The sequence below is a fragment of the Trachurus japonicus genome, chromosome 8, assembly GCF_045865225.1.
Source record: "Trachurus japonicus isolate A0001 chromosome 8, Traja_1.0".
Lineage (NCBI taxonomy): Eukaryota > Metazoa > Chordata > Actinopteri > Carangiformes > Carangidae > Trachurus > Trachurus japonicus.
Genome location: NC_140914.1, coordinates 6,453,569 through 6,476,886, shown reverse-complemented (window position 1 = coordinate 6,476,886; position 23,318 = coordinate 6,453,569). Strand labels below are relative to the sequence as shown.

General features: G+C 44.0%; 2 protein-coding genes across 3 annotated transcripts; both read right to left on the bottom strand.

Annotated features, from left to right (window-relative positions):
• Positions 1 to 1,499: 1,499 nt before the first annotated feature.
• On the bottom strand, positions 1,500 to 18,859 carry tlk2 (tousled-like kinase 2). Of its 2 annotated transcripts, XM_085783451.1 has the most exons (21): positions 18,064 to 18,859; positions 16,879 to 16,961; positions 15,216 to 15,293; positions 15,014 to 15,083; positions 14,881 to 14,924; positions 14,563 to 14,661; positions 13,517 to 13,618; positions 13,224 to 13,316; positions 12,908 to 13,018; positions 12,635 to 12,771; positions 12,244 to 12,396; positions 12,061 to 12,127; positions 11,844 to 11,941; positions 11,635 to 11,716; positions 9,254 to 9,345; positions 9,066 to 9,155; positions 8,746 to 8,915; positions 6,668 to 6,806; positions 5,415 to 5,526; positions 3,137 to 3,244; positions 1,500 to 1,862 (listed from the first exon to the last, which is right to left on the bottom strand). In XM_085783451.1, exons 2-21 carry the CDS (start codon positions 16,957 to 16,959, stop codon positions 1,689 to 1,691), a joined length of 2,100 nt encoding a protein of 699 aa, XP_085639577.1. In that variant the 5' UTR covers positions 16,960 to 16,961; positions 18,064 to 18,859; the 3' UTR covers positions 1,500 to 1,688. The 2 variants fall into 2 exon arrangements, with proteins under 2 accessions (XP_085639577.1, XP_085639578.1); XM_085783452.1 differs by lacking the exon at positions 14,563 to 14,661 and having other exon boundaries at positions 1,517 to 1,862.
• A 210-nt stretch (positions 18,860 to 19,069) lies between these two features.
• On the bottom strand, positions 19,070 to 22,589 carry mettl2a (methyltransferase 2A, methylcytidine). Its single transcript, XM_085783450.1, has 9 exons — positions 22,426 to 22,589; positions 21,743 to 21,831; positions 21,149 to 21,414; positions 20,759 to 20,808; positions 20,599 to 20,659; positions 20,344 to 20,483; positions 20,096 to 20,202; positions 19,745 to 19,810; positions 19,070 to 19,637 (listed from the first exon to the last, which is right to left on the bottom strand). The coding sequence occupies exons 1-9, from the start codon at positions 22,578 to 22,580 to the stop codon at positions 19,474 to 19,476; spliced, it is 1,098 nt and encodes a 365-aa protein (XP_085639576.1). The 5' UTR covers positions 22,581 to 22,589; the 3' UTR covers positions 19,070 to 19,473.
• Between the last annotated feature and the right edge of the window lie 729 nt (positions 22,590 to 23,318).

Below are 23,318 nucleotides of genomic sequence, written 5' to 3'. Positions count from 1 at the left end.
AACCATTCATTATAAAAACGGAGGTGGAACACTGCCACCAGCTGGAAGTTATAAGCTTTGGTCACAGGAGTTTGACGAGGAGGAGGTGGGAGGAGGAGGAGGAGGAGAAGGGGGGAGGAAGGGGGGAGGTAAAGAGGGAGGGGAGGGGGGAGTCTGTCCCTCCTCGTCACAAACTATCTGGGTGTGGAATTTAAGCAGGTGGGGTCGGGGTGGGGTGGTGGGGGTTTGGCTGGATGACGTAGTGCCGTAAGATATTTGGGGTTGGATACAGGAACGGGGCCGGAGCACTGGGGGCAACGGGTGGGGCAACGGGGGGTTGGGTGGTTGGTTCTGTCCGTTCGGGTCAGGGAGGTGAGAACCAATGAAAACGTTGGAGCTTGTAGAGTTCAGACGACCTCGGACCAGAATGGCTCATGCAGGGTGTGTGTGTCCGTGTGTGTGTGTCTTCCCCAGTCCGTCTCCTCCGGCCAAGCTGAAGCAGTTTCTATACTTCTTATTATTTTCTCTCTTTTTTTCTCCTCCTTTTCTTTTCTTCTTTTTTTGTTTAGCAGAAAAAGAAATAAATCCCAAAACGTCTTGAGCCCCGACCGACCGACGCTGTGGCATCGGCGTTGACAAAACCTCGCCCTAACCCCCCCTCGCTGTGTGTGTGAGCCGTCCAGGGCTTTGACCCCCGGAGCAGAGCAGAGCCGCCCCTTCAGAGGAGGAGGAGGAGGAGGAGGGGAGGCATTACACTGCAAAAACTCAAAATCTTACCAAGAATATTTGTCTTATTTCTAGTCAAAACAAGTCTCATTATACTTAAATAAGACTCATCACATTAAAAAGTAGCTTGTTTTTTTAGGCACTACTTCTTTCAAGCATATTTTCACTTGAAATAAGTAGAAAAATCGGTAACACTTTACTTGAATAGGTATTCATAAGATTGACATAACACTGTCATAACCATCAATGAATACTTATGACAGCTGTCATTAAGTGTAATTCGGTAAGTTATGTCACTTTTAATGCAAAGTTGACATTGTTTGAGATGTTTTTGTTCTGACAACTTGACATAAAGACAATTTAAACTGTCATAGCAGACCTAATTGCCAAACTTTAAAAATTATGTCAAGTTCTCATAACAAAGACATCTCAAACAATGTCAACTTTGCATCAAAAGTGACATAACTTACCAAATGACACTTAACGACAGCTGTCATAAGTATTCATTGATGTTTATGACAGCTGTTATGTCATGGTTATGACAGTTTTATGTCAATCTTATGAATAACTATTCAAGTAAAGTGTTACCAAAATCGGATAGTGGAGCAAGTTTTTCTTTCTTATTACAAGCACCAAAAACTTGTTATGTTGAAAGTTTGTTTGAAATAAGTGAAAAAACTGTCTAAAAACAAGAGTTTAGTTTTGACTAAAATTGAGACATTTTGACAAGAAATAAGACAAATATTCTTGGAAAGATTTTGAGTTTTTGCAGTGTAGAGGGGGTGAAAGGGGGCGGAGGGGTGATGGTGGCGGTGACGCGGGGCTCCCTCCCCAACCCATCCGTAACGTCTCATCTCTGCCGTCGTCTTCAGACTCTTCACGGCGAGGAGGTGGGATGCTGCTGGGAGGAGGGGAGGGTCGAGGGTTCGACTCTCTCCCTCTCTCTCTGTGGTGGTTCAGTCCGTCCGCTGGTGGGCGGGGGCTCAGTTCGAGGCGCTGCTGTTGGAGGAGCTGGACGTGGAGGCGACGGCCATGCCCAGTGTCCCCGACGACGCCACCGACTTCCGGATGTGGGGCATGAGGAAGGGGTCGCTGGCCAGCTGGTGCACGTCGATGCGGTCCTCCTTACGGTAGACTAGACAGCGCCTTATAAAGGCCTGGGGGGGGGGGGGGGGGGTGAGGAGAGTAGAAGAGTTAGAGAGCAAGCTCAGATTCTGTTTGTCTTCATGGTGTTTAGATAAAAAAGATACAAATCCTAAATATCTAAAGTCTCCGCCTCGTGGTCGAGTCGCAACCAGAAAATATTAAGTGTGTGTGTGAAGTTTTGTCACAACAGCTGTGTGAAGTCTTGAGTAACGACTAAAACAGTTACGTGTGGCGAAAAAAAATCTAGTTCCAGAGTCCAGCTGAACATTTTTAACTAATCTTTGAGTGTTTACACTTAAGGCCTTGATGCCCGATTCTGATTTGTTGCCTATGCCCGATTTTCTTTGTCCGTCTGTTTACGTGTTCTAAGGAAATGATTAGGGCTGCACGATAATTATCGGCCCGATATCAGGAAATTATGACGTCATTCCGATAAGTCCGATATCATAACGAATAGCCCCGATTAAATATAATGTATATTTTGTCAGCACTGCTGTCAACATAGAAATGTTTGAATCTAACACACATTTTTTTTTAACTGGTGGAATGAACTTTTTCACTTTGTATTTGTACTTTGTAGGCCTTTATTTATTTTTTATCAATAAGTATTACCTTACCTTATTCAAATAGATGTTCATTTGAGATATCAAATAGTTTTGTTTGATATATTTCAGCAAATGCCTGAACAGCTTGGTAATAGAATATCTTCAGAGTCAAAACTGTTTTTAGTTTAGTTTATAGTGGTATACTGATGTCATGATATACAGTATTTTAGGTCCACTTGTGCTCACTAGTCCAGGTACGTTATCAGTCATCGGTTTCAAAAAACGGCTATCGTGCATATGCGCTATCAACGCATTTTTGATGACGTACGACTCACATTGCTAGAGAATACCCCATCTGTCTGTTTAGATCTGATTTGTATCTGATGTATTTCCACATATAACGGGGCCTGAACCTGATCTAACAATATCTGTTATCATGTCTTTTTTCCCCCCGTTTAGATGTTCATGTTCCAGATCCGATCTGTGCAACATAAAAAGGAAAAAATTGCAATTGGGCCACTTGAACCTCATAGTGTATAGACAGCCTCATTTGATGTTTGACAAATCTGAAGATGTTCCTTTAAAGTGTTGCTGAGACAACATGTCCACACACACAGACGTATTTCAACTACATGGCTCTGACTCTGAGGAATACCCCCCCCCTCTCCCTCCTCAAGAGCCAGAACATGATGTAAACACATGAAAGAGAGACACAGAGGTGGTGAGCGAGTGTCCGCTACCTTAGCTTCAGGTGTGACTACTGGTTTAGGAGGAAACTGGACGTCTGTGGCCTTCAGGATGGTGTTCTCCTGCAGGATGTCCTGCTGAGACTGGTTGTGGCCGAAGGGCTGAGAGCAAAGAGACGGAGAGGAGGAGTTGTTAGAAAAACAAAAAATATATACAGTATATACACATTTCCCTACAGTGTGGGCAAGACATGAGAGTAAAAAAGTAAAAAAGAAACAAGAACATAGGGCTGAGTGATTAATGGGAAAACAATCAAAAGCAACATTTAGAGCCTCAAACCAACAACAACAACAACAACAGCCGACTACTATCAGTCCCTCAGACACTGCGGCTGAATCTCGTCCGTTAAATCTTCATTGATCATCATATTTGCACTTACACGACTCCCAGACAACATTTAATTGCCTTTTAATGTTTGATATTAAATACAGCGGGGGAGCTTTCTGTCTTCTTCTCTGTTTTTGGTGTTTGTGTGGAAGCGTTACAGAGCCACACACGCTCCACACAGGACTGGTGTTATGTACCAAAGCGTTTTGAGTCGCGTACACAGATATTTCTTCAAACGATGCCGTGGTTAGAGAATTTTTTTTCAAAAGGAACAAGAAAAGGATTGTTTTGGGGGACGCTCCGTTTCCGTGTGGACAAAACCTTAGTTATCGGTTCTGAAGCTGTGAGAGAGGAACTCTGGTCACTGGCACTAAACCCAAGTCAACAGATAAAAAACACAGTCCTAAATTTCCAACCTCATATCATAAACATGACCAAAACAGCATTTTATCATCTGAAAGACTTTGCCAGAGTGCGTCCACTCGTCTCTAAGGTCATTACATACTTTTATTACTTGCAGAATCAACTACTGTAATCCTCTACTATCTGGTCTTCTGAAGAAAACGATATCACAGTTATAGCTGCTCCAAAGCACATATTACTGGGGAGGGACAGGGTCTTTTTTATTATGGAAAGCACTTTGTGTTGCATTTGAACTGCATGAAAAGTGCCATAGAAATAAAGTTTGATTGATTGATCGTAACCGAGGTAAAAAGTTTAATTAATCGTGATCTTGATTCTTACCATAATGGCCCAGCCCTAAAGGAACAATTAAACAGAAAACCCAGCTCTTAAAAATGAAGTTCCTGTAACTAATGGCGCATTTCCACTAGCACGGCTCGGCTCGATACGGCTCGGCACGGCTCGGCTCAGTTGTGTTTCCATTACAACTGAGTATCACTAGTGCCGCCATGACGTCATTTACCCGGCGCCGAGCAACGCTCTAAACTCTGTAATATAACTTTAGCAACATTTGAAACATTTTCAGGCGAGAAAGTAGTTGTTTAGATCCCCAACGTGTTGAAAATCTGACAAAATACCAGCTGTTTACAATTTTATTTCGATGAAGTCGGCGTTACTAAAGCTAGCCGTAGTGAGCAACGCACTTCCGGTTATTTTCACAAAATAAAATGCCCGTTGCCTTTTATCATAAGGAAAGCCATTACGATAGAATTGGTGCTTTTACTTTGTAACAGGGATGCAAACGGGTCAGGACCAAAAAAGAGGGGAATTTCCCGGGGGGGGGGGGGGTGCGCTCACCATTAACAAATACAAACTTCTGCTACAGCCACAATTGTTAGATTTCATCAATGAGACCAACATTTATCACCAGCCGGTGGTAAACCTCTAAAAGCCATCGGGTAAGTTAATTAGCGGTCTGTTCTCCTCGGGGTGACGGTGGTAGGCTGGCCGGCGGAGCACGTCAGGAGCCGGGCTGCTGCCTCTATGATGTCGCGGTCGCTGCTCGGACCTGGAGCTTCACTTCTCCGAAAAACATCGGGGCAAACTTCTAAACAGCCGTCGTTTGGATAAACTAACTGCACATTGGGGATCTAAACAGTTACTTTCTCGCATTAAAAAATATTAAAACTGAATAAAGTCACGTAATAACAGGCTTCAGCAGGAACATTTCTCTTGTCTGTCGTCGCGCGGTTATGACGCTTCCAGTGACGACACTCATCAGCCAATCAGTGGAAGGCAGTCGGCTGACGTCACGTTTTAGTAACGCTTCGGCTCGCTTGGAACCAGGGCTGAGGTGATACCAAAAGTGTACCTGGTTGCAGGTACTGTGTGCTAGTGGAAACATGCAAATAGCGTGCCGCGCCGCGCCGAGCCGAAGCGCGCTAGTGGAAACGCGCCATAAGACATGTACAAAATTCTCCGCTGGATGTTTCTTTATCATTTTACTTTTACTTCAGTAATAAACTTCAGGGTTCTTCCTACCTTTCGGCCGTACAAACACTGGTAGAAAATAACCCCCACCGACCACACGTCCACCTTGTTGGAGATTTTGGGAGGTTCCTTTCCAACAACAAAACACTCGGGAGGAAGGTACCTGCAGAGGAAGAGAAGAGGTCTTAAGATGTTGTTGCGGTCTTGTATTTCCTGGGCAGTGCATCTCCTACAGTTTGTGACACTTGTATGCAACTCATCTTCTGTCATCTCTATACGTATGTTTTTAAAGGTACTATATAAATAAAGTTTTATTGTTATCGCCACACTGAACACTGTTTATTATCAACACAGCACATAACTGACTGAACATGATGCCTGAAGACTCTAACACCTCCTCTGTTTACAGGTGACTCTGCACTCTGCACTCGTTTTTTTTGTTTTTTACTGATATCGATCATCTATGTGGTCACTGTCCAATGGGGAGCGAGATAGAGAACAGCTCGGGGAGGTGTGTCGGACGCCAGTGGATCCTCGGCGTGAGATCGGCTGATACCGATCAATTCTGGCAGACGGTGTGTGTGTGTGTTTGTTTGTGATATCGGTCTTTATGTACTCAACATGTTTCTGTTCGGTGGTCTGTCGGTGAGTTGGTATTATAAAGCAGGTGATCAATGATTACAGGCATTAAGCTGATTGAGCAATTATAAATATTTAATGAAAAACGTCTGAAAATGACTTGATTAGTATCTAGTTAATCACAGCAGCATCCCTCAACTGTAACGATCCCATAATATCAATACAGCTCCACTGCCGCCCACGGGCAACGATTCATTTTCTCTGCTACAATGAACGTCTTCTCCCTTCACTCTCATACATGAAGCTGCTTCTGGCAGAACTTCACTCCGTCCCGTCTCCTGTCAGACGCAGCGATCGTATAAGATGAAGGGAGCTGCTGTGATTTACTGACTTTCCAGTGCAGATGGAGGATCGAGTCATTTTCAGAGGTTAAAACGTTGGTTTGGCTTGAAGGAGCTCAGCGAGAAGCTTCTGAACGTCCATATAATTCTGGCGTAAACTGGCTCTACACAGAAAAATACGACCCGCTCCGTGACAGACTGTGATGTGGGGGGAAGCACTCGAGTGTAGAGAAATATGTCAGCTTCGACTATCGGGCATAAATTTGACCCTTTTAAGAACTGAGGGTTTGGGCGGTGGTAAAAAAAAAAAAAAGGAAAAAAAGAAAGAAAAATAAAAAGCAGGATTTATTGCATCACACATGACGACACCTTCTGCGAACTTACCAGTACGTCCCGGCGCCCTGTGACGTCAGCTCCATCCCGTCCACTGAGTTGTAGCTGTCGTCGTCCATGATCTTCGACAGGCCGAAGTCTGTGATCTTGATCTCCCCGCAGGCGGTGCCGTTCACCAGCAGGATGTTGCCTGAGCAGAAAATTACACGTCAAGATTCATTTTCACATTTTCAGCATTAAAAAAATAAAAAAATAAAAAAAATATCACATTTACACTGTGGATGATTCAACTCAGCTCAACACAGGACGACCATACGTTCTACTATGTAATAACAAACCGTGTTCACATCTTAATGGAATAATAGCGACTAGATTAGAAGCGAAATGATGTAATTGTTCACATGTGAGACATGGTTTGATTTCACCCGTCACTGGCCACACTGTAATAGACTCAGCACAGCTTGGGCCAATCAGTCTTGACAACTAAATCATATCTATTAACAGGAAAATAAACATCCTGTGAGTCCGTGCCTTCAACTGCTTGATAATCATTAATCATGATCATGATGTTGGGGCAACACTTGAACCAGAACCAAAACTCTACTAATAATACTGAAGTAGCTGCAGCAGCGTCACTTCAACTGCTAATTTTATTTTTAGTAATGCTGCTCCAGAGACTCTGGCCTTGTCCACACGGAAACAGAGCTTCCCCCAAAACAATCTTTTTCTTTTTTGCTTTGAAAAAAATCTCCATAAACTTGAGGTTGTTTCAAGAAATATCTGCGTACACACAGATCCACTGAAAACTACGGACGTGTATTGCATTCACTTACATTTTTCTATTTTTCAGGGTAATATTTTTTCTGTTTTTTAGAGTCATTTTTTTCTGACTTAATGAGATCTCTCAATCCCACAAGAAGCTCCCACCTGCAAGTAATGTGACGAGTGATTTCAAAACAAAGGTGCTACATCAGACTTCTCTGAGGCGGTGTTCTGTAATAACAGGTCATCTCCTTTCAATATCAATCTGAATTTACAGGGAACACAGTGAAAATAAGAAATATTAGTGTTGCTTTTCCTTTAAAAATATAAATCACTTTGCAAACCATGCAATTGAATCAGTTTTGGAAGGGCACCTTTATTTTGAAATCAGTCCTTATATCCTTATATGCTCTTACTGTTGTTTATACATATAGGACAAAACAATGGCAGGGATAGCTTGACTGTATTTTTTTAAGTGGAGCATATACCGGTAAACGTATCATGGATCTAATAGATCTAATAGATCATGATGAAGTGGAGGCTTGACCGCAACGGTGAAACGTTATTTGAAGGTGGGAGCTTCTGGCGGGATTTTGAAATCGAAGTCCAAAAAAAAAAGAAAGAAAAGAAGAAAAAAATTACTCAGGAAAAGAAATTAATTACTCCCAACAACAATCTGTGGAGCGTGTGTGGCCCTGTAACGCTGCCACACATAATCACCAAAAGCAGAGAAGAAGCCAGAAAGCTCCCCGCTCTATTTAAACTCCAAACATTATAAGTCGATTAAATGTTGACTGGGAGAGGCGGTGTTTAGCTCAATTGGTAGAGCACCCACCCCATGTGTTGAGGCTACAGTCCTCACTGCAGGCGGCCCCGGTTCGAATCCCGCGTCAAGTGGCCCTATCCTGCGTGTCATCCCCCCCCTTTCTGCCTCCCATTTCCTGTCACTCTCTGAACTGTCCTATCCATTAAAAGGCATAAAAGCCCCAAAAATATACTTAAAAAAAAAAAAAAAAATGTTGACTGGGAGTCACGTCGGAAATATGAAGATCGATGATGATTTGACAGACACAATTCAGCTGCAGCGTCCGTGGGAACCAACAGTAGTCGGCCGTTATTGTTGTTGTTACGTTACGTCCATAGACCGTTTACGTCTGGCTGTGTGGCTCAGGTTACAGGTTGGAGCGATGGGGGATATGACGTTATCATTTCACAAAACATCCGTTTGGGAAGTCGCCCTCAAAACGCTGTTTCCATCTTGATGAAACATTGAAACGATAAAAAACTGATGTGGATTCACTGACACGTGTATCCGTGTGGACGGGCGCTCTGAGTTGCAGCAGTTACGGCGGCGTGCAGGGACGTACCGGGTTTAAGGTCGTAGTGGATGATGGGCGGTCTGATCTCGTTGAGGTACTTGAGGGCGTTGACGATCTGCATGATGATGGAGCGGCCCTCCTTCTCTGACATCAGCTTGTGCTGCTTCAGGTAGAAGTCCAAGTCGTTGCCCTCGCAGTACTCCAGCACTGTGCAGAACCTGCAGCGCAGCGAGGACGGACAGACGGGTTAGAAACCACATCTACAAACCACTTGAGCAGGATCAAACTGTTTAACTTCTGTTGAACACAATCTGCAGAAACATGAGAGTAGCCGTCAGAAGGCTCAAATTTAAAACAAAATGACTTACGAGTCAGTGTCGAGCGAAAAGTAGTCGTAGAGTTTAACTATTCGTGGGTGGTCCAGCTCTTTATGGATTCTATATTCTCTGCATGCATGTCTGAAACACAGAGAGAGAGAGTTTATTTACACCATTTGTTTTAAAAGTAGACATTACGCACAGTGTGGCAGAGAGTACACCGGAGAGTAAACACTCACTTGTGATAGTTTTCCTTCTTCTCGTCCCTCCAGTTCTTGTTTAACTGGTGGATTTTGACGGCGACGTATCTTTGCTCCGTGAGGTCGAAGGCCTGGGAAATAAATTCCTCCCGTTAGTCGTGACCTGTGTTTGGCTCGACTCCGTCTCAGCCGCAGAGAGACTCTCTCTCTTCACATTAAACAGCTTCAGTTCATTCATCATTTTTAACCGAGGTGACAACAACACGGTGTTGGAACAACTCTCACATTCTGCTGCAATCATTTTTTACTTTGAAATGTTGATGATGTCAACTCAGTGTAATGTAATGAAACACACGTCCTCAACTGTTTCCACAGCTCACTCACTCTCAGAGCTACAGGAGCTCATATTCAACAGTGCAATAAACTGTATATGTCAACCCAGAGGCTGTACTGCAAAGCGAGTTTAGTGGGTTAGCGAGGTCCGACTCCTGTCAGGAGCTCATTCTATTAGGCTATATACGTATATATATTTTACTTTTATATACAGTCTATGGAGACCACTGAAAAAGGTTGTGCGCTCGCAGCAGGACAGATAATCAGATGGATAATCGGTAAAGTTAAAGCAGAAGTAAGCGATATTTTTGTGTTAATATAAGTCTTAAATAGTTTTATCTTCCGACAGCAATCACTTACATAGAGTGTTTGGACCAAAACACGGGTCTCTCAGTCACTCTGCTCTGCTCTGAGCCGAGGAGAAAAGTTTTCTCGTATCCTACAAGTTTTATCCAATGAGGAGAGAGAACGGCATGAAGGGCTGTGTGTGCAGCCAAGGGATGCGCGTGAATGTGGTGACGTAGGGACGAGGACCAATTAGATCCATGACGAGGGCGGGGGCTACTAACTCCATCGGCTGACAAGACGTTATGGTGCGTTTAAGGCAACCCGTAACTCGTGTATTTCCGACCTGTGAAGTCGTACCAGTTCGATCTGGTACGAGTTCACGGGTCGGAAGTTACGAGTGGCCGTTATAGTGACTTTTACAGGTAAAACAGGTCGGAAAAACACGAGTGGGTTGCCTGGAACGCTACAAAGTCGTAAGTCGTGACTTGAAGCTGCAATTTACAGTTTCAAAAGCCTGCCTGGAACGCAGCATTAGCCAAAACGACCGGACAACTTACTTCTGCTTTAATACAGTAATTTCACTTTGATGTGGCCAAGAATAAAGTATTTTCAGTGTTTCGCCTGTTACATGGCAGTGTTGCCCAAATGCAATCTTGAATAGGTCTACGCTATTTTCACAGTTAAAGGTCTTTGTTGTCTTAAAATACCTACTGATTTTCATACACACACAGCCTGCCTTCAATATAACACACTTGTATTCTATAATTGCGATCAGTGAAATATATGAAAACAATATAAAACACAATTTAAAAATGACAGTTGTTGTTGCTCTAGTTTATTTTGTTTAAATGGATAAAGCTTCATATTTAAAAGCAGCACAATGTTCAGCTGTCAGAAATTAAAAGCAGCCTCCTCTCTCGTCATATTTGCAGCAACACTGTTGCTTCGGGCTGCGATCGTGCTATTTTGTATCACTCATACTCTCTCCATTAAAACAACCTGCTCCTCTTGGCTGAAATCAATGGCCGTTGTCGCTCCATTTTGTGCGGAAGTAGAATCATATGACGCCAAACGCCCAATTTGATGTGAACGCGCACAGAGCACAAAAGCGGAGCGCAGGACTTAACAAACCAAGGTGATAACCAGCGTCGTAGTACAAAGCCTTCTCAGTACAGGCCCCAGGTTTCAATCTACATCTCTGACATCAAGCAGCAGAAAACTCGACTCTGACCTGATACTGTGTCTTATTTTTTAGTCTGTAAAACAGCCCCAACTGTTTTCGACTGCATTCGTTCCAAGGTGTTGCCATAGTCTTGGAAATCAACGATCATTAAGGAACAAAGGCGGCCTCACCAAGGCTGAACGTTGTGAAAACACTGTCTCTAAAAATGAGCTTCAGAGACGTTTTGATATAAAATCAAATCTGTCTGTTGCTTCAGCACCGTGGCAGCACGTTAGCAATATCACAGAGGATGACAGGTCTTTACCAAGTATACGCTTCATCAAGAAAACCACTAATTATATAAATGAAACGTCTGCGTGACATTTATATATAATTATCGACTAACTATTTAATATTTCACTGGGAACAGCAAACAAGCCCTCCTGTAGTGGAGCTGGGATGGAACAGCAGGAAGCTTTGACCCAAGAATCAACATAGTCGAAACTGAGTTCTAATGTTGAAGAATGTCTTGCAAAAGCTCTTCATCCATGACATAAAAACAACAAACAAACAAAACAAGGAAGATGAGATAAAAACAAAGACTGGTTGAGCTCTGACAGCGTATCGTTTCTCTCACCTTGTAAACTTCACTGAAACCTCCTCGTCCAAGTAAATGGAGTAGCAGGTATCGGTCATTTAGCGTAGGGTGATCTTTGAATCTGCACGGGGTTGGAAAGAAAAACAAAAAAACAAAACAAAGTTTAGGAAGTACAGTAGAAGGCAGGAACACAACAGTATAGACTGACAAGGAAAGGACAACAGAAGAAGGAGAAGAAGAACTCATACTGGGAGTTATCCTCATTGTGGATCCTTTTCAGCTCACGAATGTGCAGGTTCCTCACTCGCTCCAACCTCTCCAGCTCCGCCTGGATCTCAGCTTCCTCCTGCAACGATCAATATCAAACGGGTGCAAATTGAATAAAACAACCAAAAGAATAAATAAATAAATAACCAAAGCAAGTCCTGCATGGTGAAACCAAAAACTTTTAAATTACAGCATTACCTTCTTGAGATGGCCTAGCCTCAGTTTAAAGATTTCCTCCTGCTCGTGGTACTCTGCCTGTGATAACCTGCGAGGACACAGAGGAAACCTCAGTGCAACAGGAACGCAGAAGGAAAACAGACGATTCAACAACAAAAAAAAAGAAAAGAAAAGAGAGAAGATAAATAATCAAAAGCATCGTACGCTTCGCTTTCCGTTCCATTGGCCTTGCTTTTACGTTTGTTTTGCTCCAGGCTCGGAGGCGGAGTCTGGGCCATGGAGGGCGGTTTGCGTTTGGCCAGGAGCTTCCTCTGCCGCTCGATGTCCTCTCGCTGCGAGTTGATCCTTTCTTGTTGTCTGGAAACAACCGGTGCATTAGTGTCACATCAAGAAGCCGATTCATTGCTCTGCTTCGTCTGTGTGTGTTTGATCTGCTCTGAGCTCTTTTGCTCCCTGGACCGAAGAGCTGTCTTTACCCCCTCTAGCTAAAGATTACAAAGTGATATCTAATAAATACAGAAACGTATGTTGTTCTCTCTGGTCTGGTTTCTCCTATTCAGGATAAAGTTTGAAGCTAAAACACGAGGACTCTCACTTGATGAGGTTTTGGAAGGCGTATCCATCCGTCCACTGCTCAGTGAAAGACGCTCCGTGTCTCACTGTGGTGAAGTGACCCAGTCGCAGCCTGTCCTGCATGCTTTTGTCCCTGCATGCCATCTTCTCCTGTTTCGACTGAGGGGCAGAGAGAGCAGAGAAACACAGACATCAAACCGGCGCTGTCGATTCCACGGGGCTAAAATTAGGACTTCTAAAATTAGCTCCTGTCACAACCCCCTCGATGACCCGATCACTCTGATATCCTACGTACTTTTTCAATCAGCAGCTTCTTGGACATGGTCACACACTTATTTAAGCGCTCCTTGTATCGCTCCAGCATCCTCTGCTGCTCGTCGATCTGCCTCCTCAGGTCACAGTTCGCCTGGATCACACACACACGATGCACAGACAAGCAGACGAGAAGAATCAACACCATTTTACAGTAAAAAAAAACCAAACACATTACATAAAGAAGGAATGTGTCAACTAACATGCCAAAAATTAAGACCACACGATATTCACTGAAAACCATTAAAAACATGGCAGCAGAGCAGAGCGCCCGCGATGAAACGTTATGAGATTAGTACCCGGAGTAAATCGTCTATTCGTCCCTCCTTCTTCTCCAGGTCGGAGTTCTTGTTGTTCTCCATCGCTGTTAGTTTCTCTATAGTAAGGTCAGACTACGGGACACAAGTCAGGACAGAACAGTGGTTAACACGCTGATGACGCATCATTCTGTATCAGTGACAAATGCAATGCAACAATTAGACCCACATCTCCCACTTGATGATGATGATTTTTTTTTTTTTATATACAACAATGATAGTGCAGTGTTAAATAAACCATCAAGCAGCAGAGCCAGGTGCTGTGTGTGCGGTACCTGTGTGGCTTTGTGGAGCATGTGCAGAGAAACAGGCTTCAGCGAACACGTCGAGTGCTCGGTGTTGGCCGAGCCGACGGAGGAGGGGCTTCCCTGCTGCACCTGCAAGACGACACACATTCATCCAATGAAAAGCCTACACACACACACACACACGGGCTGAAATCACTCACCACTCAATATATAGTTTGTACTAAAGGCCGATTCTGATTCTGATAGTTTGTAGTGCAGTGAGAATTAATATACCCCATATAATGGACTCATAGTATCCCACAATGCAGCATGAAAAATAACTGATAGACACTAACCAAGCAATAAATACCATAATGCATCGCGGATGACACTGATCTGGAGCGTTTTTATTATTATAACTGCACGGTGGAATCGCGTCCGAAAGTATTTTTTCATTTTATTAATGAGCTCACTATATATATCAAGTCGTTTCAGACACAACCATAGTGACGGTGACTCCATCACACAGACGCTCACTTCATTTCTCAACACCTGGAGCTGCCACTCATCATAAAGCACGAGTCCATGTTGCATAAAAATAATGAGCAGAGACTGAAATGAGTCGAGAGCCTGTTAAAAGTTAATAAAGTCTCATTGCAAAAACACTCCGACGTATTTCAAGGCTTTTCAGCTATTCATCATATTTGACTAGACGTACTGCCACCGCTTTACAAAAGATGTGAGCAACAGGTTCATCTAGACTCCCCCCTTGTTATCATTTAACTGCCTGTTTCCAGGTGAGTGTGTGCTGCAGGTATTTGCATTTCTATCAGTATCTTCCATTTCTACCAAACGCTGCTCTTCGTGATTGCTTTCGCTGGTTTCAGTTTTTGTCAAAACATTGGCAGGCGATGACGACAGACTTGAAAACGCAGTGAGTGAGTGCGACTGAATGTTAGTTAGTTGACAGAACCACCACGTCAGATTCTTCCTCTCTCGGTGTTAATAACAAGCAGAGAGAGAAGAGGAACAAAATGGGAGGAAAGAAGAGTCAAAAGGGAGCATGAGAAAGACCATAGAGCAAACATGCTCACCGTGACAGGGGGGTTGGAGAGGGAGTGTTGTGGGGAAGAGCGGACCACTGGTGGAATTCCCCTGGCAGGGCTGGTACCAGGACCGCTACCTCCCGCAAACTGACACACATGTAAAGAGAGAGACGGACAGGAAAGCAGTTCAATGGAAAGACCGAGATGGCTTTAAAAAAAATAATAATAAGAGGAGAGAAGTGTGTTAGAAATTAAATGTGAAAAGTTACGCATCCAGTGTGGAGGTATAGTAGAGGACACACGCTCAGTACAAGAAGAAGAAGAAGAAAGGAAAAGAAAAAAAGAAGATGGTTTTCTGCAACTCACCTCAAAATAATCACTAATTTTATGCCCCCTCGCTCCGGCTTTGCCTTGAAGAGAGAGAAAGGAGGAGTTCAACGAGAGGCTGCGTTTGAAATACTCGATGATGACAGCAGATCGTAGCAGAGGACGAACTTACCTTGACTGCTGTCAAAGTGGTCTGCTTTCCGTTTTCTCACTCTCTGGTCGTTTGCTTTTTTCTCGGGCGTCTGTCGGGGGGAAACCAGAGAGCGTGGGTCAACCAGAGAGCGTGGGTCAACCAAACGTACGATGACATGACAAAGCGGGATGGGTGGTGTAGGAAAAAAATATATAATAGTAAATGTGTGACACAGACTCACCTCTAACTCTTTGTCACTAAGCGAGCCAACACTGCATAGACTCTGATTGGACGACTCGTTTTGATTCTGACCCGAGCCCTGGGAAAAAAAAGACATAAAAATACATAAAAACAGGGAGCGAAAAGGTACAAATATGCACAAAACACTATCTATCTCTAAAAGGTTTTCACATGTACTTGTTAGAGAGAACGAGCGCACACGCTGGGTTAGAAAACAAGAGAGAGAGATGGGTGACGAGCCGAGGGGGGACGTGGGGGTTTGACTGAACCAAACATCACCATTAACTTCCCACTGAAGCCAGACCTGCATCATTCAGTCCTGATGCCGCCGGTTCCCTAGGTGACGATGATGCCTGTCAGTCAAATGATTCACATCAGGATTCAGCCGGCACTGTCCACCAATCAGGAAGACGCACTTAGTCATTCAGAGCACACGAGAGCTCTCTCACTGAACCCTCCTAAAATGGCTGAACATTAGGCATGCTGCTGGGGACCCATTCCTCCCTCCGTCTGTCACCTTTAGATAATGTCATCCATTTTTCTCCCGTTCACCACCGTCTTAACCATTCCTGCCTTCTCTCTCTCTCTCTCTCTCTGTGGAGAAAGATGCTCTGCTTGATCTGAGAATGACAGCGTGTTTTTACACCTCTCCTCCCCGTCTCTCTCCCTTTCTCCCCCAAAAATTCTTGCCTGTTTGATCAGACTTGTTCAAAAGGGAAATGCACTTTTCAATAATTTCAGCTGCCCCTCTCTGTTCCATTACCGCAGCCATGTATGTTCTTGCTGTGTGTCCTCAAAGGATAACAATTTTCTTTTCTTTTATGCCAACTCAGAGATGACAAGGGTAGCAGCGGTGGCATGAGGGGGGGGGGGCGCTCAAGGTCAGGAAAAAATAAAAAAAATATGAAGAAGGAAGCTGCTCTGTGACATTGAAGGGCTTTTAGACCACCAACCTGTATTTCTCCACAGCCATTTGTTGACACGTTTCTCTCTCACTCTCCCCACACACATCTCATCTCTTGTCATACAGGGTGGCTGTGGCATGATGCCTTAGCGAGAGCCGCCATTTTCTCTGCGGCAGCAGCCATGCCATGCTCTGGGCTCAGCTCTGCCTATGGCTGGCACGGGGCCCACACTCCTGGCGCTGACTCTCACTCCCTAACTGTTCCAAGATCACCTTCCACAAAGACGGCTCCATCCATGTAGCGGAGGGGGGAAGAGGGGGCGCAAGGCTAAACACTGCCTCCACTCACACCTGGTCAAGAACTATTTCTGCATTCCTCCTTTGCCTTTACTCCTCCTCCTCTTCCTCTTCCTCCACCCCCCCCCACCCACCTCTCTACCACCCCTGTCCCGTCTGTGGCCTTTTTGGCAGACGTCGCCACTTGCATATACAGCCTCTACATCATGAGCCAGGGAGAGATGCCATATCACACCAGCCAAAAAACACAGACACAGCTCAACCTTCTCCAGAGACAAGACAAAGAAAAGGAGTGGGGCCAAGCCTGTCCTAGGCCCCGAACAGCAGAGTGATACCGAGGCACGGACTGAGACAAAGAGAGGAAGAGATTCACACACAAAAAAAAAGTGGAATCAAGAAAATCTGTGATTTCAAGCACTTTGACGGGAGAGACTTCCTGTGCGACATCTGCTGTAACACAAACCTTAGCCACACCAACCCCAGTGAAGCGAGCCTCCAACAGTTCCTGCCGGCGGGGGTCCAGGCTATGCAGTTCTTCCATCATGGCTGCGGAGACAAGAAGAGCACAAATTAAGGAAGGCGTTGTGAGGTCTGGTACATTCAGAAGGGAGTGACAGATCAGTGCCACAAAAGACACATTAGATGTGATGAGTCATGGCTGTTTTTAGCTATATGGATGTGGAAAATTCCTGTTCTGAGTCATCAATAAACCTGACAATAATGAATGTGTGTGTTAACCAAGAACCAGCCATACAATTAGGGCAACTCAGGAACACACTCTCTACAATCTGGATAGACACTGAGCCAATAACGGACATTAAATATGCATCAGAGACGTAGGCCAGATGTGTAGAGTCACTGCCTGGAAAATTATAGCATCATGTGATAACGCCCTGGCATTATAGGCCTAAGTTACATGGCGCTGCTGGAGTTATGAAAGGTCACTAATGGAGGGACTGCCAAGTAGACTCACAGCAATGGAGAAGTCCACAATAGACAACAACAACAACAAGTGCCCAGTTTACTAAGCTTATGCAAAGGTTAACGTTTAAGTTACACGCCCTGCACTTGACTGCTGTGTGTGTGTGTGGCATTGCATACATTAGATGAGAAATGTAACTTGCAGCATTCGTGTCCATTTAGGGAGATAAGACATTTCAATCTCGTGTAACTTTTCTTTTAGAGTTTAGAGAGTGGGATTACAGAGCCGTGAATAATATCATAGAAAAAGAGCAGCTTAAAGAGTGAAACATCATCACTGACTGACTGAATGATGACCATGGTAGCTAGTTAGCTTAGCACGGAGCTAACGAGTTCTCTGGCTTCATCGCTTTAGCATTGAGGAGCTAACCGCTAACGTTAGCTAGTCAACATCACCATCACATCACATCTGGTTTTATGTAATGTTGGTTCGTATCAACTCCAGACACATTTGTGACATTAGTCTGCGTAGATACCGACTCATTAAGGCAACACTTATCAATCACAGCTGCGGTGAATTTATCTCACAAAACACACACACACTACATAACGTGAGCTAGCCACGTTAGCATGTCTGTCAAAAAGAAGCACGACGGACCCAGGACTCACCCGAACAACAACACATCTGTTGCCTTTATATTAATCATTTTTTCCTCGAGATACTTACTGTTATTTTATCTTGTATCGGGGTCTGCTGTTGTTAACCCCCTTGCCCCTTGCCCCCCCCCAAAAAAACAGTCCCGTAGTTGTCCCGTTGTTTGTTGTTTCTCCCCCGGCGCCTCGCAGACAACTCCCAGGCTTAGGCCGCATCCACAGCCCCGTGCCTCGCGTGCCTGGCGTGCCGACCGTTGACGCTCCAGACGCGGGAGGAGGAGGAGGAGGATTCCCCTCCGAGGCCTCGACGTCTCCGGGTCTCCCAAACAAACCCGCCTTTCTGCCGTGCTCCTTAGGCGGCGGGGATCCCCATCACATCCCTCTCTCTCTTTTCCCCCCGTGGACCATACCGTGCCTATGTCCTTCCCTTTTTTTTTTTACCCCCACACACAGACACACAATGGCGACCCTCGAGATTCTGCGTTTTTTTTTTTAAACCGCCAGGTATAAATGATGTCTTGCCCCCCTATCTTTTTTTTCTCCCCCCCCGGTGGTGAGATGAATTTCGGGTCCTGGCTTTTTGCAGGTCGATCAAAACAAAGTTGGGCTTCTGTCGCCTTCCTCGCTGCGGGGGGGTAGGACAGACAAAACCAAACCAAATCTGTTTCTTTCGGGGAGTTGTGCTGTAGCGAAGTCGTTTTCAGATGAATCCGGATCGATTCGGTTCGGTTCTCATGTTTTTTTGCAATGTAAACAATAATCAGTAAAATCTCATATTTTCTCGTGAGATTGTTCAAGAATTTTCACCTTCAGTTCCGTCAGTCCACGCCTGCCCCCAAAATCTCTCTTGTCTACTCTGGACCAATGGCAAATAATCCCTGTGCAGTGTGTGTACACAACACAATTTAGCTGCGCCCACCCACACAAGCACCAAAATGATCACTTATCACAAAGTTGCCATTCCCATCATGTTCACACCCACATATTGTACTTATTAATGTGTGTGTGTCAAAGTAGTGTTAAAAACAAATGCAACAAAACATTTTTTGAATTACCAGGAAAAACAAACAATCAACAGATTTACAGTTTATATTTTTATTCATGTACAAAAAGTGTGGGTGAGTGGGTGTTGGTTAGTTTTGTTTTGTTTTTTAAACCATGCAATTTAATATCAAAACATCAGATAATTAAAAACAGCCTCTGGCAGAATAGAGACACTTATTTCGTGGGGGTAACCAGCCCTTTTTTTCTCAGATCACTGAACTCATCAGTAGAAAAATGAGAAATCGTCACTCTTGCAGCCGGGAAAGCAGCAGCGCCATAAAACACGAGTCCATCAACACGACGGCAGCTGCGTTCCCCTCATCACAATCACAACAGAGCCCCTCGGTTTCACGCGTCCTCTGAAAAACAAGGCAGCACCGCCCGGACTTCAGCTCCCTGTTTTGTGGTTGATACTCAGGCGGGTTCAGTCTCCTCTGTCTCAGTCCTGGGTCTTAGGCGGCTGAACCGGACTCTTGCGGTACTTGCACTGGATCCACACCCTGTACATGGTGAGCTGTTTGCCTCGGTTCACCTGCAGCCGCCGGTCCACCATGTTCTGCACCTTCTCCAGCCCCGCCTCGGTGAACAGCTCATGAAGCTCATCTGTGATTAGAAAAAAAAGAGGGAGTACGGACATATTGTTATATACATATTAACATTATTAACACACAATTCTGCAAAAATAATTATGAAGAAGTCTTTGTTTTTACCTTGGGTAAAGAAATAAACTCTTGTTCCGTCCCCTCGGACGTAAAAGTTTTCTGACAGACAGCGCCCTAGAAATAGAAAAAGGTCACAACATACAACAAAATGCGAATATTATTAACTGTATTAATGTACATACTGTATCAAATGTAGTGTAATTGTATTTATATTGTGCAATTAGCAGTATGCAGATAGACCCAACCAGCAGCCAGATTTATATTTCAGTACTTTGGTGCAACCTAACTCAGCAGTCAGGCCTAAAATGGTGCTACTAGATAAACAGAGCTAAGTGAAACACATTTTCTTTGTGTCTGGAGCAGGTTTCTAACAACTATTTGGACCAAAGCCTGACTAACCTTTCTTGAAGCGGAGCTGTGCCATGTCGTAGCGTCCGTAGTCCCTGAGCAGCATCACTCCCCCGGGTTTGAGGAGCCGCGCTAATCTGCTGATGGACTCCGGCATCCTGAGACAGGAGGAGAGAGAAGGAGGGTGGGGGGGTTAAAACAACCAGTGCTGTGTTTAATGAGACACACTCAGTTAAAACTTGAAAAAAAAGAAGAAGTAAAGAAGTGAAGTGAGAGAGAGAGAGAAAAAAAGTTCATACTTGTTGGGATGCAACGCTGATAGCACAAAGATTAGCACGATAACATCAAGGCTTCCATCGGGGACGGGGTAATCGGCTTCCACGTCACTCAAGTCGTGAACAAAGGCGAAGCAGCGGCCGGGGTCGTACTCCGGATTAGTCTGATGACAGGAAGGTGATTTCAGTTCATTAGTTTAGCCAACAACCTGGGATGAAGGAGGAGGAGGAACCACGTCGTCCTGAAACATTAACCCCCCACCACATCCATCGTCTCACCTTGACCAGCTCCACCGCAGTGCTGGAGAAATCACAGCAGTACACAAAGAGTCCCGGGTCACTGTGTAAAGAAAGGAGTAAAGCTGTGTGGTGAGTACGTCCGTCACATTATACTGCGTATACTCAAACCTCTACATGTCTGTGTCCAACTTGCACTTACTTGTTGGTCTTCAGTATTGGAAAAACCGTATTCCCCACACCACAGCCGACCTACAGTAACACACAGAGCAGTCATTTCTATCCAAGGCAATAAATATCGATTGATACAGTTACTAGAAAACATAAAACACTGCCACAGCTGCAAAATCCACCTGAATTAATCTGATTAAAAAAAACATTTTTATCCATTTTTTTGTGTTGTTTCCTCCATCCTCCAATGAGAATAATATATATTCTTTAAAAATAATTTAAAAAGTGAGTATAACCAGTTCACTTTTTGGTCTTAACATCTAATCCAAAAGGTTTTTAACAAGTTTCAGAGAGCAGCAGGTATTCTCAGTCAAGTGTGTGATGAAAGATCTGGTAACTCGCTTCCAAATCAACCTCCCACCTCCAGGATGCGATACGACGCGGAGGAGCCAGGAAAGTCTCCGTCAGCGACCTCCTCTCTGCTTTGTTCCTGGTCCAGAGCGTCCTGCCGACCGTCGTCCTCGCCTCCAGAGCCTTCAGTGGGACGGGGGTCGTGGTGGTTCAAGCTGCACTGAGGGGCCAACTCTGGGAACTCGGTGAAGAGCCAGTGGCGGTCTTTGAAGAAACGGTTCTCGTGGATTGTGTAAAAATCATTCCAGTACTCGTTTGCCCGGTTGTCGTACTCCTCTGCAAGAACAGGTGATGAAGCAGTAAAGTAAGTAGAAGAAATTTATAAACGATTAATAAGACAAAAACTATGGATAAGCAAATGATCATATAGAAATAGTGTCAGTTAAAAGCCAACTATTAAAGATAACTGTCAAAAATGAATTGATATAATGCAGCATGTAATATATAATGTAAATATAAACAATCCAATAATGAGAAGGTTAAATCTGTATCTTCTTCACATTGAAAACAAATATCCTCCTGATTAGAGGCAGTAATAGTTGTGTTATTGATCCCTGATGTTTGTCACATTGTGTGGTTTATGTGTGCGCAACAACAACGTCACCTTGTTTCTCTGTAGGTAGAGGCTGACTGTTTTCCAAGACTTTCTTCTTAGCAGCTGCTTCTTGGTCCTCAGTCCACTCCACATTGTCCCTGTTGACAATGCAAAAGTATTATATAGTATAATACATTATAAAATATATTATATCAGATATGCAAAATGTGCAAATTAATCCAATCTTATCCAGAACACCTCATAGTTAATTTTGAGCAATTAATCAACCAGTCTATCCGCAACAATCACCAATGTATATATTTTTTCAATATAGTAAATCTTGGAGTTTGAACTGTTGGCTGCACAAATACAAGACATGTTGAGATTTCACACCAGGTTTTGTTGTATTGTTATTGTCACTTCTATTTGACACTTTATGGAATAATCCGCACATCTATAATGAAAATAATCGATAGTTACCGCTGTAAGTACCATAAGCCATTTTATAAATCAATATTCACAATTATTTCATCATGTAACACCCAGTCCTACTGTATATTTAGATGATATAACCTGAGATTATTCAACAGATTATTATATTATCATTACATGAAAATAACATGACCCGTTCTGCACCAAATCTCCGATCAAAACAATAAAAACAAATCATAATCAATGAGAAAGCGGTAGCTAACAGCCGGTAGCCCCCTCCCCTCCTGTAACTTGTGCGGTTTCTGGCTGAAGTTACCGACCACGCGTTGTGCTGGAAGACCTGCCGCGGGTCCGTGAGGAACCGGGTCCCGAACTGGGGTCTCTTCTCGGCTCCGGTGGACGACGAGTCGGACAGAATCAGCTCCGTTTCACCGCCGCTTCGCTCCGCTCCGTCCGCGGCATGGGGCGCCGCCATGTTGGATCTGACGCGGCGGAAGAAGGGCCGGGCATTTAACTGTGGTGCGTTCCCTGACTGTCGGAAATAGCAGAATCCATACCAATAATAACACTAACAGAAGAACTCGTATGAAAAAAAGTTTCAAGAAGTGGATGTCGCCTAAAACATTACTGCTGCGTTATTATGTTGTTTGATTGGCTCCTGAATATTTAACATTAGAATACGTCTACTTGATTTAACTGGTAACACGTAGGCTGCTGGGTGCAACACATTTTTTTCTTTTACGATTTTGTCCGTCGTTTCTCTGTAAAGTTTCTGTCTTTCTTTTTCTTTTTCTTTTTTTTCTTTTTTTAGTATAATCAAGTGTTTATAATGATACTTGGTTAAAAACACGCTGAATCGTAAACCTTTGTTTGATTTACTGGTCATGATTTACAAATGTACCATGCTGTGCGGAGACACATGAAGATATCTTCGTCGAGATATCAATGGATGCATAAATAGCCTACTATAACACAGGCTGAACTAATAATTTCCATCCAGCCACACTATAAATCCAGGCTTGCACAATCTACATTAGGCTACTACTATTGCATGTCAACACAATTATCAACACAAGACTTTTCCTGCTGCATATCTACAGCTACACACACACACACACACACACACACACACACACACACACACACACACACACACACACACACACTGAGCAATGCAGCGTTTATACACTAGAGGGAGACACATCCTGGATAA